The 17340-nt window shown below is 33.9% G+C and overlaps 1 protein-coding gene across 9 annotated transcripts in view; it reads right to left on the bottom strand.

The window, feature by feature from the left end:
* The window catches only part of PCLO (piccolo presynaptic cytomatrix protein), a 402967-nt gene that overhangs the window by 206714 nt on the left and 178913 nt on the right, over positions 1-17340 (bottom strand). For all 9 annotated transcript variants that reach the window (XR_004371190.2, XM_032761204.2, XM_032761205.2 and 6 more), the window contains exon 4: positions 24-761. Coding sequence is in view for 8 of the 9 variants with exons in the window: in XM_032761204.2 (XP_032617095.1) it covers positions 24-761 (738 nt within the window). In the remaining variant the exon portion in view is untranslated. The remainder of the gene's footprint in view (positions 1-23; positions 762-17340) is intronic.

Genomic DNA, 17340 nt, shown 5'->3' with positions numbered 1-17340 from the left:
GAAGTTAGTAAACTTTAACTTACTGTTTTTTCTTTCCCAGGTTCCACCTGATCAGGTTTTGCTGTGCGTGGTGGCTGTGGCTGTTCTTTTATTGTTTTGGTTGCCTTATCATCTTCTTTAGGTAAACTCTGAGGTGTGCCAGATAGTAAATCTTCCATCTTGGTCTGTGGTTGTTTGTCTTCTTGCACTGTCTTTGGAGCCACTCTGCCTTCAAGCTTTTCTTCAGCTATTTGTACTTGAGATTTAAGTAAGTCATGTTTTTGTTCTTCTGGGGCTGATGCTTTTGCCTCTGGGAGTAGCTTTTTGTCTTCAGGGGTTGGCTTTTTTTCTTCTAGTAGTGGCTTTTTTTCTTCTAGTAGTGGCTTTTTTTCTTCAGAACATATCTTTTCTTTTTCAGAGATTAGCTTTTTTTCTTCAGAGAGTGGCTTTTTTTCTTGAAGAGCTGAAGCTTTGTCTTTCTCTAATTTACTCTCTTCTTGTTTTTGATCTGGGGTTACCATAGGAGGAATTTTTTCCATTGATAGTGTTTCCTTTACTTTTTCCAGAATGACTGTTTCAGCTTCTGTTTTTACTTCTTGTTCTTGCTTTTTCACTAATTTTACTTGGGGAGGCACTGCTGTTTTCTGAGATGGTGATTCTGTAGGAACAGGCATGGGAGGTGCTTTGGGTTCTGATGGTGCAGGTGGCATTTTGCCTATGTCTCCAAGTTGTCCTGATATTGCTCTCTGGGTTTGGCAATTTAAACAAAGCCATTCTTGAATCTGTGAAAAAAAAATTACAATGAACAGATTAAATGTATTATAATGTATCTGTTTCTGTGATTTTACCGAAGTGAAAATTTGGCAATTCCTATCTGCTGTTTTTGTACATGGAGAAGGTGGGTCACTGTTTCCCAAATCCAATGACACAGTAATTTTTTAAAACATTACAAAAAGGCTATTTGAACTGTAAAAATGTATAGAATTTCTAGAGACTAGCAACTCACTATCTTCATTAAATGAGAAAAAGAAAAAAAATAATTGCATTAAAGGTGGACCTAGAGAAATATTCATTTTCAGGAAGAAAAAAAATCTGCATTTGTTCCAAATGAAATTATTTTAAGGCCTGGTTTCTTCAAAATTAGTATTTTCATCCAAAATTTATTCAAAGACTATTATATTTCATAATAATTATCTTTATAATAACCAATTAATCAAAAGTTCTTTTGGGATTTAGCCTATTGTCTCCTATCTCTTGACTTGGGCCAAATATAGTTCTACCTTTCAGAGTAGAGCTTTATAGGTATAGGCAGTTTTCAAGAATCACTTGTGCATAATTCTCTATCTGCTTCCAGATTATGAACATAATTTCATTCTTAATACTAATCACATTTCCTCATGCAATTGAACAAGAAGCACTCCAAGCCTCAATTATTTGGTATCTTTTTCCCTGAGTGTTCTGATTTGCTGACTAAAACATTTTCTTTCTACTTTTTTTTTGCCCAGGCTGGGGTGCAATGGTGCGATCTTGGCTCACTGCAACCTCCAAACCTCTGCCTCCCAGGTTCAAGCGATTGTCCTGCCTCAGCCTCCTGAGTACCTGGGATTCAGGCATGCGCCACCCACGCCCGGCTAATTTTTTATTTTTAGTAGAGATGGGGTTTCTCCATGTTGGTCAGGCTGGTCTTGAACTGCTGACCTCAGGCGATCCACCCACCTTGGCCTCCCAAAATGCTGGGATTAGAGACATGAGCTACTGCGCTTGGCCAAACATTTTCTTATATTGCTGCTCTTCAGTGTCTAAGCCATGGTCACCTGCACTAAATCAACTGATAGGGTCTTTAGACATACAAATTCCTAGGAACTACACCAAAAGCATTTTAGCAGAATCCTGGGAGAGGAAAGAGGAGGACCTGCCTTTTTGATAAACTGGTTAAGAATTTTTGCAAACTAAATACTAAAAACTACTCTCTGATAAGAATACAGAACAAATGATCACCTAGGAGACAAATTATGTTAGAATAATAGTATTAAAGAATTCCTCCCTGATTGATGTGTGTTGCATTATTTCTTACATTATATCTATTCTAATGTTAAAAAGTAAAGGCTGTGTATGTAGTTCTAATTGTTACCATTGAATGTGTACCCATTCTGTAAGGCACAGGGTTAGAGTGTCATACAAATAATATTGATTTCAATCATTACGTTGTGCTCTGAGAAGTTCAATTTCAAATTGCTTTTCATGCTGGCTCACTCTTTCTAGTTGCTTATCTTAAAGTCTTTAGATAAAAAAATCACTTATTGCTCTAGAATACTATCAGATATCTAAGTTTCATTTCTTACTTCAGGTTCCAATTACTTTAGAAACTAACAATGTTGCTTAATAACTATGATTATTTTGCAATCTGTAAGCCATTATAATTCTTATTTGCTGATCTAAAAGAGTAAAGACAAAAGTCAATTCTGTAAAGGTGGTAAAATGCTGCCAATAAAATATTAGGATATACATGGATTCATTTGCTTTTTGTGTATATAATCACTCAATATCAATTCTCTTGTTAATTTCATGTCTAAGGAGCTCTGAATTGAATTGTGTGCCTTCTTTAATTAATGTCTTTATATAAAAGTCATTGGAAAGAAGATTTGATTCATTATGTCAAACGCTAAAAGTTCTAGCTCTTGTGTTGAACAGTCCCTGAAGGAAGAACTTCCATAATACCTACAGAAAATCAATCTTAATCTATAACATGGTTTTAAAAACAATTACTTGGTTGAGCCACATCTTAAGAGATTTTCATTCAGAGCCTTCTTTTTTTTTTTTTTTTTTGAGATGGAGTCTCGCTTTGTCACCAGGCTGGAGTGCAGTGGCTTGATCTCAGCTCACTGCAATCTCTGCCACCCGGGTTCAAGCCATTCTCCTGCCTCAGCCTCCTGAGTAGCTGGGATTACAGGTACATGCCACCACACCCAGCTATTTTTTGTATTTTTAGTGGAGATGGGGTTTCAGCATGTTACCCAGGATGGTCTAGATCTCCTGACCTCGTGATCCGCCTGTCTTGGCCTCCCAAAGTGCTGGGATTACAGGCGTGAGCCACCGCACCCGGCCGCAGAGCCTGACTTTTTAAAACACAAAAACAGATACGAATGGCTGCATTACTGTGTTGATTTGCCACATGGATTCTAAAAACGAAATACTGGTGCGTATTAAGCATCTCCATAGGCCATGTTCTAATATAAATGTTAGAAAATTTTAATATACCAGAAATACATGTTTCATGACATTGGAAATTTTTGTCATTTAAAAAAGTGTGACTATTCTATCTGAGTTTTTGGGACAGGGACAAATTATTCTTACAAAATTGCCATCTCTTGCTACTTTACAGCATATGAGGCCACAATGGTACATGGCTTTTGGCACAAGAAAAATGTGTTGAGAAAATAAAACATAGCAATAATTTCAAGGTAGTATACTCATTATTTTCCTATAATTTGAAATTTAGGTATGAGGATAAAAGGTATCATCTATGTAATCTATTTTGTCACATAAAATATTTCATTGTTCCAATTTAAAGTAATGCTTGGTAAAACTATACAGTGGTGATAACCACTACTAAACTACTAAGGTTTGTAATGCAAACAGAAGGCAATAGTGTAAATCTGAGAGATAAAAGATCTTATCCTGAGAGCCTCATTGGCTATTTCTAATTAATATTTTGCTTAAATTGCCATCCATGTTCAGTTAAACCTAGCATTTTAAATAATTGCTATTTTGCAATTATTTTTAACATAACGTTGCTATACCCAGTCTCTTGGGTGCATGACTAATTTTCATTGTGAATGAAAGAAAGCAGCCAGCCTAATTCTTTTGAACTTACACTCTGATTGTCACCAAAATTAATTTGGAGCTGATATTTCTATTACGTCAAATAATGAAAAAAATAATTCATTCATATATTTATTCTGTATGTATCTATTTGGTTTATATCTATTGATTGGAAAGTGTATATGCATCAAGGAACCAACATTCAAGTAGAAGAAATAAAGCATGAGTGAAAATAAGTTAAATATGCAGTAAAAACAAAGAGACGGAGATATTGTGTTGCAATGCAGAAGAGAGAGAAACCACTTCTAGTTAGATATTTTCCAAGAAGGTTTGGCCTTAAAATAGTTATGTTAATATATTGCGAATGTGAAATAAATCCATTTTCCCAAAAACATTTCTTGTCACTATTTGACGTAATAGAAATATGAAATGAAAATGTCTATTCAGATTTGATAGCAATCAGTCAAAATGTAAACACAACATCAGGCTAAGGCCTTATTTCATTCACATTGAAATGCAATCATTAAGAGATTAGGCACAGCAAAAATCATAGAACACATGCCTGCAAAAAGGCAATGATTAAAAACACTAGATTTGACCAAATCTAGATAAAAATTAAACAATAAACATGTTGTTTAGCTGTAAGAAGGTAATGGAAGATAAGGTTGAAGAGGCACGTTGAGATTCTCTCTTAGGTGGCAATTATTCCCAAATAAATGGCACTTACTGCCATAACTAGACATTTTGTAGAAGAAACTGGAATCCAGTGAAGGTTTCTGTAAAGGAGTACAATCTGCTCCTTTAAGATCAGTCCGGCAGAATGTGGTTACCTACCTATGTTGGTAAAAATTAAATCTAGAGGCAGAAAGAAACCATTAGAGGAAATGGAAAGGATGGAATGAATACAAGATTATCTGAGGAATTTAGTGTGAAACATAAGGAATTTGATAAATTATAAGCCACAAAAGAGTATGTTTTTCAACAATTAGAAATGCTAAACTGCTGGTCTCATATGTGTCTCTTCTCTTTTCTGCAGCCCTAGAACCGAAAATAAAATGTCAACAAATTCAGCAAGCAGAGGAAGTTATAATCTCAATAAAGAGTTGAAAGGGAACAAAGCCCTACAATAACACCACAAATTTTATATTTCTTTAGATATATAAATTCAAATTTTGTTTATTAAGGGGGAACATAGGAGTATCATTGGAGGAAAATGCAGAATCTAGGTAAAATACAAAGAGGAAATGAGAAAAGAAAAATTGATCAGGTTTTTCACAGTGAGTAAAAAGAAATAACAGTAAATTTCTAAGAAAGTTTATTTTGGACAATATGGGTCATCATCATTATCATATCATCATCAATTATAAACAAACTGACCAGAAAAATTTGCTTTTCCCAAAATTTTGGAAATACTCTATAACCTAAACATCTGTAGGTCACAATTTTTTTCATTCTTTAACAAAAATAATCCAAAGATTTTTGTATCACTGTATTCAGGAATTTGATTACAAAATATTGTATTTATAGTTCCAAAAGATGTTATCTATATTCTTAGTTCCTAAACAGCCACACCATGACATTTTCATATTGTTTCTGGTCCAGTAGCAACCTGGAAATCAATTAAACAAAATTATTTCACTTAACGTAACAACTCAGTGTATCAATGCCATGTAGGACTTTTACTAGCTGAAAAGATTTAGCCAGATATAGCATTAACTCTTCCTGTAACAGCTAGAATTGTGATACACATGATTATTCATATTTCACCTTAAGTTTAAGTATCAAATGAGTTATAGTCTTATCTTTGAAATATCTTCTTATAAATATAGTAAGACAACCAGCAGTTTTATGTGTGTGTGTGTGTGTGTGTGTGTGTGTGTATATGTGTGTGTGTGTGTGTGTACATCTGTATATACACACATAAAACTGCTGGTGGTCTATTATATCAAATAATAGATATATATAATAAAGTTTCATTCTATATGTGTATAGATATAGATCTATCTATATGATATATAATAAATCATGTTATATAATATATAATATATAGGATATGATATATGATATTGTATAGATATATATAATAAAATTTCATTTTAAGGTGCTGTTTGCAAGATTTCTCCGATACAAATTTGTTTATTACTTTTAATGGAAAAAGTAATGGAAAAAGCCACAATTACTTTTGCACCAACCATATATATATATGTACTGAGAACATCTCTGTTGTATTACTGAGTTTACTACATAAAAAAATACAAAATATAGATGCTTAAGGAGGCTTTTAAAAAAACATGCTAATCATCCTTGTGGATGCTTTAAGACTACTTCCATTTTTTTTCCGGTGATTTTTAAATATATTTTGAATATGCTATTATAAGTATCCTCTAATGGTATAAAACAATAAAAGTTTATGTTTCATCTATGTTATCATTAAATATAAACAAACTCAGAGGCCTCCAAATTATGAGGCCAATCACTGTTTATTCAGTGCTATAACATTAATAATCAGGGTATCAAAATTCATCTCTAAGTAGGAAACATTCTGACACATAGAATATATAAAATAACACCACACTGATCAGAAAATACTCAAATTTATTCAATTGTCAGCTAGTACATGTTAATAAAACACATTTATTTTAACATCAATTCACGAGAGCTTGTTCAAAACAAAACAATGTTCAAAAAATCCATTCATCTTAAGAAGGAAAGTAGAAAATGAAGGCAATAAAAACCCAGAGAAGGGATGCTACTGTGCCACTCAGCATTTTTCCATCAATAAGCAATTTGCTTTATATTACATTTCAGCTGTAACTATAGCAACAATACCATTAAGGAGAATCTCAGAACTTCAGGGCTACCTATTTATTTTTCTAAGGATCTTTTCCAAAGCATAATAGTAAGACCTGCACCAGGTTGAAAGTTTGCTTTTAGACTTAAAATGGTAAGGAAATGGTGGTCACAAAACCTACATGAACATTCACATTTGTCTTGGAGAAATCTTCCAAACACTACCTTAAAATTAAATTTCATTAAAGATCAAGTGAAGTGATTAGGAAGCTTATATCATTTCCACCCATAGAAGTATGTAGTCAAAGACTGGGTAGGTCATGTCTCAAAATTCTGTAAAGAAATCCAAGCAATCAAGGAGATTGGTACTATAACATCGAGTTCCCTGCCCACTATGAACCTTTTGAGTCAACACAAATTTTACACTGGTTTTCATTTATCTATTTATTTGCTTATCTTTCAGGGTATAATTTAAAAAGAGAAATAATTACACTAATAAACTGCTCAGAATTCACCTTTTTACTCATTGACAAATACACCAATTGGGGAGCAATGTTACCCGAAACTTGTCATTTTTATCAATGTTATTTACAATCTCGGCAATATGGTGTTCTATTCAACTCAAGATCCACGCATTCTTACAATTCAATGTGACATTCTGATAACTGGTTTTTTAAGTTATAAATTCATTCCCTTTATGACATCTATAAAAGGGAGAAGGATTGAATTCACAGTTGACACATTCTTTTTCCAGACTACACAATCAATTGTTCAGACTACGAGATCAGGACATTAGAAATCTATAATCATTCCCGAGACTGCAGTTTATAAGTATACATAATGATGTATTTGTGATACTTCTATGCTTACTCCGTCCCTTCAAGAAATAAATGAAATGTGTGTCAGGTCCTTTTATCATTATATTCTTTTACTGAGGCTGTGCAGCTTCATTCATATTTTGTTTCTTTTAAAACCACTGACACCAGAATAATTCATGTTCAAAATACATAATTGAATGATTGAGGTTCTTCCTCATATATAGACATAAGATTATATCAAAGTATATTAGAACATAAATACATATATGAACACACTGTTGAGAAATAAAAATAGTCAACATAAAATACTAATTTCCAGTTGAATTGCTGAATTGAAGAATATAAATTAATAATACACCTAATAGAATACAGGTACTGTTAGAAACTTGTAGTAGAGTTATCATTCCTAGGTCTAAGTTGATTAGTGGTCATGTCCCTACCCATCTCTTATCTGCATGCTTATTTCTGCAAGACCTCACGCTTCCGTATAACAAATGAAGTTTCTTTGTTTCCCTCATTAGAAACTTGCATTCAGCAGAAGGCAGATTAAAAAAAAAAAAACTTGCAATGTAGGTTTCTGTATAATGTAAAATACATTAACAGATATTTCCATAAATAGCAACATGCCAACTAAAATTATGTATATTACAACCAGATATTAAAACTGTGTTTAGAATATGATTTCATACTCTTGATTGATACTCTTTTTGTGTTAATTTTGACTAAACCAGAACAATGATTCTGGTTGCTTTCTCATCATAATTCATATATTTTTTTCTGAAACTAACAATCTCTGAATTTTCGATGTTTTCAATACTATTACATAAATAACACATAAATGAAAACTTGCTCTAATTTAAATACCTGTGAATTATTACATTAACACAATTTTAACAGATCTGAAGAAAATCATATGCTTAGTTTTCTTTTACAGGATATATATGGCTGGGTGCAGTGGCTCACATCTGTAATCATAGCACTTTGGGAGACCGAGGTGGGTAGATCTCTTGAGGTCAGGAGTTCGAGACCAGCCTGGCCAACATGGTGAAACCCCATTTCTACTAAAAGTACAAAATTAGCCAGGTGCAGTGATGGGCACCTGTAATCTCAGCTACTTAGGAGGTTGGGGCAGGAGAATCATTTGAACCCAGAGTTGGAGGTGGCAGTGAGTTGAGATCACGCCACTGTGTGATTCTCAACCAAGTAGTCTACTTGATCTGAGTTTAATCAGAGTTGTTAGATTAACTGATCATCTACCAGTGTGTGTACAAAGGACAACTCCAAAGGCACAGCTGATTTCTCACTGGTAACCAATGATGCACTAAACTTACAGGTAATCATACAACTTAATGCACTGGTTTTAGCTAACTTTAGCGAAAATATAAGACTTAGAAGAAAGGTTTATCTATGGGTTGATAGCATTTTTTTGTGATTAATTTTTCTAGTGTACTAAGTTTTAGGCTGATAGCTATTTATGTATTCTAAGTGTGGTATAAAAATCATCAATAGTTTTAAAAATATATCATTCATGTTGTATGTGTGTTAAGTTAATTTTTAAAATGTAATCAGTTCTCATCCCTCTGCTCTTATAGAGGTATATTTTTGGTATATCTTTTATTTTTTATTTTTTTTTTAGAGACAGAGTCTTGCTCTGTTGCCCAGGCTGGAGTGCAGTGGTGCAATCTCGGCTCATTGCAAGCTCCGCCTCATGGGTTCACGCCATTCTCTTGCCTCAGCCTCTGGAGTAGCTGGGACTATAGGTGCCCGCCACTACACCCGGCTAATTTTTGTATTTTTAGTAGAGGCGGGGTTTCACCGTATTAGCCAAAATGGTCTCAATCTCCTGACCTCGTGATCTGGCTGCCTCGGCGTCCCAAAGTGCTGAGATTACAGGCGTGAGCCACTGCACCCAGTGGGTATATCTTTATTATAAGATCTGTATATTGATTTTGCATGTGTGAATAATTACATCAAAGCAAAAAAACTTAGACTTAAGTCTAAGTCACTAGTCAGCACTACAAGCAATGAAAAATTGAATTTTAAAACAAAATTTATTTAAAAGATCTAAAGCACTTCATCATAGGGAAATTTTATGTTTGTTAAGATTACAAAGAAATATGCATTTGGAAGACATATCATTTAAAACACACTGCAGCCAAATGAAATTTGTACAACATATTACAAGATAAAAATCAATCCCCTCACTTATAAATTTAAGCCTCATTGTGGATATAATATTTAAAGACAGAATAATTTCACAGACTAGGGAGTCTGAAATGCATAGAGGGTGGGTCGCACTAGACTGTCTGGATAATGCGGAATGGATACAGGTGGTGGGAGAGATTGGTTAGGTGTTAAGCCCTCCTGTGATGTGGTAGAACAGTGCAGTACTGGAAGCTCTTCTTGCAGGGAAGAATCAGTATATCGATTCTGCAAGGTGTAAACATTGTCTAGGTTGAACTATGTTTCCCAGAATCATTTGCCCTAAATGTTTCCCATTATGGTGTAGAATATTGTTTGGCTCTGTGTCCGCACCAAATCTCATGGTAAAATGTAATCCCCACATGTGGAGGGAGGGACTTGGTGGGAAGTGATTAGATTATGGGGGCAGTTTCCCCCATGCTGTTCTAGTGATAATGAGGAAGTTCTCATGAGACCTGACAGTTTAAAAGTGGCAGTTTCCCCTGCACTTTCTCTCTCCTGCCACCTTGTGAAGAAGGTACTAAATTCTCCTTTGCCTTCTGCCATGACTGTAAGTTTCCTGAGGCATTCCCAGGCATGCGGAACTGCAAGTCAATTAAACTTCTTTGCTTTATAAATTACACAGCCTCAGGCAGTTCTTCATAGCAGTGTGAAACTGTCTAATACATTTTATCACAGGAAATATTTTGTATGGGATTTGGCAGGTAGAAGCAAAGCAGTAGCCATACTGTGTTTTGTATACCCAGAGAATCTGAGCAGGGTCACTAGGTGCTGTTAAAGGTTACCCATGTTGTCAATGATTGTTTGGCTTGGGATAGGAAGCAGGAATGCAGCTAATCTATTTTCCTCTAGATTCTCCTTCAGCTTGTCCATAGGCATTTAGCTTGGAGTTCAGTGAGAAGGGACAGGCATTCTGACCTGTCTTCATGAGTTCCAGCTTGTCTATCCTCTCCCCTACTTTAAATTCTTCTTTCCTTCCTCTGCCTGTCCTTCAGACTTTAGCTCCGGCAATCTTCAGCAATCACTTAACCAGCTTTCACAACTGTGTATGAACAAATCTCTATACCAAATCTCTTATTATATATATTTTAAACTTCCTAATCATTCTGCTTTTCTGATTAAAATCTAAGTGATACAGTCAGGCTGAGTCAACTTGTTATTCAAGGGATGATAATTTTTTACCATTTTATCCATGATGGTTGGTGTGTGTGCAAAGTAATTCTAACAAACTATTTTGGATATTAACTTGCATGGCCAAGAAAGTGCATTTTACTGGAATTCAAGAGAAATAAGAACTGTTTCAGTCAGTGTAACATGCATAAATACTCACTTCAAAGGTTTAGTTTTTTTAAAAAAAATATGGTGAGCTATTTCAGTCATCAACATAATTTGTGACACGTCAGGTGACTGGTATGTTAATTAGCCTGATTTGATCATTCCACAATATTCACATCTATTGAAACATCATATTGTACCACATAAACATATACAATTATAATTGTTTATTTTTTCTTTTTCAAACATTTTTATCATTTTTATAGAGATAGGATCTCGCTATGTTGCCTGGTCTCAAACTTTTGGGCTCAAGCCATCTTCCTGCATTCGCCTCCCAAAGTTCTGGGATTACAGATATGAGCCACCACACTTGGACTAAAATTATTATTTCTAAATTAGATATAAAATAAAAATTCAAAAAAAGTTTTAAAGGAGGTAAATATCAACTCACCCAGTATTCACTTAAGAAACAGAACAGTGCCAATATTATCTAATACATTGGTTTGATATAACCAGGTCCTGTTTTCAATAACATCCTATTATATATCCTCCAAGAATAACCACTATTTTAATTTTGTTTTGTTAGATCTTTGTTCCTTGATATGGTTTTAATAGTATACACTTCTTTATATTATTTACTTATGTATATTTCTGAACAATATATGAATAGTTCTGTGCTTTTTTTTTTCTTTTTGTGTTTTTTCAGTAAACATTGCCTGGGTACAAAATTCATCCTTCTTTTTTTTTTTTTTTTTTTTTGGAGATGGAGTTTTGCTCTTGTTGCCCAGGCTAGGGTGCAATGGTGCGACCTCGACTCATGCAACCTCCACCACCCAGGTTCATGCGATTCTCCTGCCTCAGCCTCCCGAGTAGTTGGAATTACAGGTGCCCACCACCACACCCAGCTAATTTTTTGCATTTTCAGTAGAGTCGGGGTTTCACTATGTTGGCCAGGCTGGTCTCAAGTTCCTGACCTCAGGTGATCTGCCCCCCCTTGGCCTCTCAAAGTGTTGGGATTACAGGCATGAGCCACCACACCTGGCCCAAAATTCATCTATTAAACTGTGGGGCACAAAGAATAACTTTAAAATGAACACCCATGAGCCATTGATCCAATTAAAGAAATGAAATATGATCATTACATTCCTTTATATCCTCCTTTGAGTTAACTACTGTCCTAAGTATTATGTTTATCATTATGACACTAGGGAGATTACTTTTGGCCTATGTGTTTGGATACCTTACTCTTTTGTTTGCCTGTGATTTTGGAGTCAGACTTGCAGAATATCATTTTTCATATATATCTTTTAAAATCAAAGTATTTCCTAAAATTAAAGTTTTAGTACCATTTGCAAATATTGCTAATAATAAACATAATTATATAAGACCATAGCTAGAAATAGGTATTATGAGAAATGAGAGTTCATGACTCACCTGTCATTTTTTTAATATTAGAGAGACACCCCAAAAACCTCTCTATGAAACTCAGGTTATGGGCCACCAATGTATACTCTCTTCACCAGGAAAGTTTTAAATTTAAAAAAAATGTAGTAAAGATCCTACAATCTGGGCAATTACAGATTGCTCAATTAACATGAGGCTAATTGTTAAAAAAAGGAATATGATTATTAAATATTCAAACAGGAAGATACAATTGATAAAAATTTGGATAGTCCATTTTAAAAAATTCTCCTGTTCTGTTTGACATCCAATGGGTGATCAGTATTAAGAAATCTTTGTGAGACTTTGAAGTTGTTTAAATCCATTCATAAGATAATTATTACACAATTTCTATGATATTCCTATTGTTCTAAGTGCTATATATAATTTTTGCTCTTAGAAGAATCAAAATAATTATATAGGAACTAGCAAAAATACAATGAATATATATTCATATGTATTATATGCATGAATATACAACATATACATACATATTCATGTCTACATCCTCATTTAGTCAAATAATGCAATTAAGGTAAGAATGATCAAATCAGAATCAGCAATAGAGCAACTAATTGTTTGAAGTCACTAGGGAAACCTTAATAAAGTGAAATTTATTATGAGCTGTGGCAGACCAGCTGGATTTGGAAAGCAAAGAAAAATGAACCAAAGCTCCAGGAACAAGAAACACACACACACACACAAACACACACACACACACACACACACCCCACAAAATGAGTATCTTTCTTGGTCTAGGATAATAGAAACAAGTAAAAAGCTAGGTGGAGAATGAAAACAACGTATAATTCAAATGCAGAAGATAAATATCAGTTATAGAATTTAGGCTGAAGTTGTCAGGGATAGAAAAAAGTCCAATTTTAAGTCAATATTTAAGAAGGACTTAGCTCTTCAGTTAAGGCATGATTGTTGGCATCTGTTTTAAAGCTAGTCATTTATAGAAGTTATTCCTTTTCCTGTAACTGTTTATAGACTTCAGAATCATAAGTCTCATATATTGAGGCTGAAATTGATTTGTGTTTCTTCAAAGACATATAAATAAATAATCTAGAAGTACTGCCTGTTCATGGTAAAAATTTGAAAAATTTGAACCTATCATGGAAAATTATATTGAATTTTCTAATGTCATTAAATTTGAAAACATGATTTTTATTGAAGACATATTAACCAACCAAATGGATGCATTTTATTTAAAGATTCTTCAGTTAGAAGAATATTGTAAATACAGCTATACATACATCAAAATGTAAATTCAGAGCAGCAGTAAGAGATTTAAAGTAGTTTTTTGATGCATAAATAAAATATTTAATATTTGCTTTGCTACCTAGTACCTAACAGTATGCCAAAAATATGTATTATACATTCTAAACATTCAGAATCCAATCTTTTGCCCAGCATATTTGCAGGCATTTTGTTTCTATCAGCAAACTGGTAGATATAGCCATATAAGGCTGAAGACTCATGGCCACTGAAGGAATCTGAGAAAATAGAGATATTTTAAATAGATTTAACTTTCACATGTGTTGTTTGTCTCCAGTCTTAGCCAGTAAGGATGGGAAGTAGTGACTTGGAACTGAGAAAGGGAAACTGGATAATATGGAAAGTCACGTTGGCAAAAATACTGCATGTTAGGCAGCAAATACATTATCATTAGTAATTCTAAAACTACAGTATAGTTTAATGGATACATAACAACCAAAAGTGAATACCAGTTCTCATAAACCCAACTTTGAATAAAGGGCCTAAGTTCAATTAATTTCTTTAAATGCTAAAGAACAAGAGATATTTACTGATGGATCCTAACAACCAGGTCCCAAGACTCACATCCTTACAACTATCATTCTCTAGAAAGACCACTGGGACTAACCCTAGAACACAGTCCATTCTGTTTGCCTCAGTCACCTCAAGATACCTGAGACATCCCAATCAACCCTCATTACCTAGAATCTCCCTCTCCCCACATCCTCACACCTGCTCAGTGTTTCCTGAAAAGTGAGGATGTGAGGCCTGGAATGAGTCAGGGGAGAAGAGGCGGAGCTGAGAGAGAGAAAGAGGAAAGTCTTGACAGAAACATGTGGAATGCTTTATTTTCACACCTGTCCATATTGCTGTCAGCACCATTGCAGGAGTGGTGTCACCGGGAATACATGGTGCTCTGAAGCTCCTGGAACATATGAGATAAAATTGCTCCATGGGGGAAGTCAGCTGGAGTCTCACTGCCTGAAATGTTCAGCTGAGTCAAATAAAGATTTTTGAGTTAGAAAGTGGCATGATTGAGCCTGTCATCTTGGAAAGAATATGATAAAGAAATGTACCCTAGAGAAAATTGACAATGCTTTCCAAGCCTTTCAGTGGGCTTGGCTGAAAAATAGAATTTAAAATAGAATTCCCATTTTTAACACATAGCTGGTTTCCATTTAGCATGGAACTTCCTCCCTAGGCTAATTGCATTTGAAGAGGACAAGTTTATCCTGAAGGAATGACAGATGCACTGTGGAGGTTACAAGCTTGTATAGATGTGACTATGGCAGCAGCAGCAGAACTGAATGAGGGAACTGACATTGCCAAGAAAAAAATGTCCTAATTTATAGAGAACACGGTGATTTACAAATAGAGGAGGAACAGGTTCGGCGGGGAAGGTTAGAATATGTTGAGCATCAGGACCCTGTAGATACGCTTATCTTATTGAATCCTCACAACAATCCCAGGAGCTTCTATAATTATGTTCATTACACAGATGAAGAAATTCAAATATAGAAATTAAAAAGTAATATTCTGCTCAATAGCCAAAGCTAGTAAGCAGATCTCAGAGATGAGTATATAAAGACCTATGTAACAAAACTGCATGTTTTGCACATGCACCCAAGAACTTAAAGTATAATAAAAAATAATATTTCTCCACTGAATCATAATAAATAATTGTGTTAAAAAAGACTATATGCAACAGATAACTTCATTATGAACATACTTCATAAACTATAGGGTACTATTCTGGGGGTGGGAGGGACATATAATAATAAATTCACCTGACCATAAAAAAAAAAAAAAGATTCAGATTTTAAAGAATACAGAGGGTACTTAGGCCAGAGTTAGAGGTAGAATTACCCAGAGATTATATGCAAAAGAAGAGGACAGCAGGCAGATCTTGAAGAATAGCTTCATTCCATAAGAGACCAGCAAAGCATATTAAACAGGATCATTCAAAAAGTATAAGGAAAACCAGTAGTTTTTAGTAAATTTGAGTGAAGAAAGATCAGAATTTCAAGAAAGTGACAGGTGATATCACCAAATATAGTAATGAGACTAAGTGACGTATGTCAAAAAGGTTGGCAGATGTCTATTTCTATAATGGAACTGAGTACTCTAAATATGAATATTTCTTTCTTAATCCTTCATTTTGTTTCTGTCACCTTTGCAATAATTGTTTCGATTTTTCTCAGGTAGTCTGCACAATTGGCTGTAACAATTGTTTTACTTGTAATTTAGGTACGTGCCTATACTTAAAAAAAGGAGTTATGATGGATATTACGTTGCTTCATCTTTACGTAATAAGCATCTAAGCACGTAAATGAAAAGAAGGCCTAGAATTAAACTAAAGCTTCATGTTAGAATATTGCCTTGAACAGCATTGGATTCTGAAGTAGAAGTTTATTTGTAGGTGTCATTTTTTTTTCCTAATAGAATATTAAATAGTCAGACCATACGGACTAGTTATTGTAGAATGTGGCTTAATACTTATACCTATCTTTCTTCTCCGGTTTTTAAAATGGAAACATTGGTTGAAAATAAGGAAGCCATGAGAATGTTCTGTATGCTCTGTATGTTAATGCATATGTAGAAACTACTGCAGGAATCTTTATTCCTGAAGAAGCTACTGAAATATCACACTGTATAATTCATTCAATTAATTTGTTATTCCACATATTTTCACCAGATACTGTATTGGGTTATGTTAATAGAGATTAGAAGCATGGTTGCTTATCACAGCAACCCCAAGGCCTAGCAGAGAAAAAGAAAATATGAATTGTCTCACTATATTTATAATAAAAGTTAGCAGAAAATGCTCTGCAAACTCAATGAAGATCCAACTCATATAGAGTGGGGGATGAGACTCAGGGAAGGCTTTTCAGAAGGAAGTGACAACTGAGTTGATCCACGAAGAATTAGTCAAAGCAGAGCAAGCTTAACTGAGGGCAAGTTTGACAGGGTATTTATTATAATAAAACCACAGGAAAATGTGCACAGAGGAGGGTCATGACTGAAACATCAGAGAAGGCTCAGTAAGCGAGCCTTTGCTCTACCTCATCTCCTAGAATAGTCTCTTTATTTTGTGATTCAAGATAAAAAACAGACCTTTAGATATTAAAACTTTATTGATTTTTTTATTAAAAAGCAAACACAAATTTTACATTTAGATTTAAATGTCAAATATAAATGTATATTGAATAATTATAAGGTAGACTGGCTATTTAGCATTAAGACATGCATTACTTTTATGGTAAAATTAATATTGCCTAATATATGAGTAACATTTTGGTCATATTTTAATATAATTTGATATTACTGATATTCTGGTACAATCTATGAAATTCAGAATATTTACTGTCTGCATTGTCACAGGGTTAGGATTTACAATTAATCTTTATGCTCCCATAGTGAGGTGCTCAGATATAAAATGTTAATGAAATAATAGAATTTTAAATGTAATTTTATTTTATATAAAGTTTTTATCTATATTTTAATTTTCTCACCTGTGATTGGGAAAATTAAATTAACATCTACTCTAATACACTGATGTATTATGAAAAATAATGAGGTAAAAGTTACCTGGTAAACTGTAAAGCAGTCTATAAATTTAAGATATTTTAAAATTGCTTTTATTTATATTTTTAAAACATGATCTTAAATGGGTTTACAATTACTCTTTATTCACATGGAGTACAAAAAATTGCCTTTTAGAAATATATAATTTATTAATCAAAATATCATTTTA

This window comes from Hylobates moloch, unplaced genomic scaffold, assembly GCF_009828535.3.
Source record: "Hylobates moloch isolate HMO894 unplaced genomic scaffold, HMol_V3 SCAFFOLD_1, whole genome shotgun sequence".
Lineage (NCBI taxonomy): Eukaryota > Metazoa > Chordata > Mammalia > Primates > Hylobatidae > Hylobates > Hylobates moloch.
This window is presented reverse-complemented; position numbering and strand designations above follow the sequence as displayed.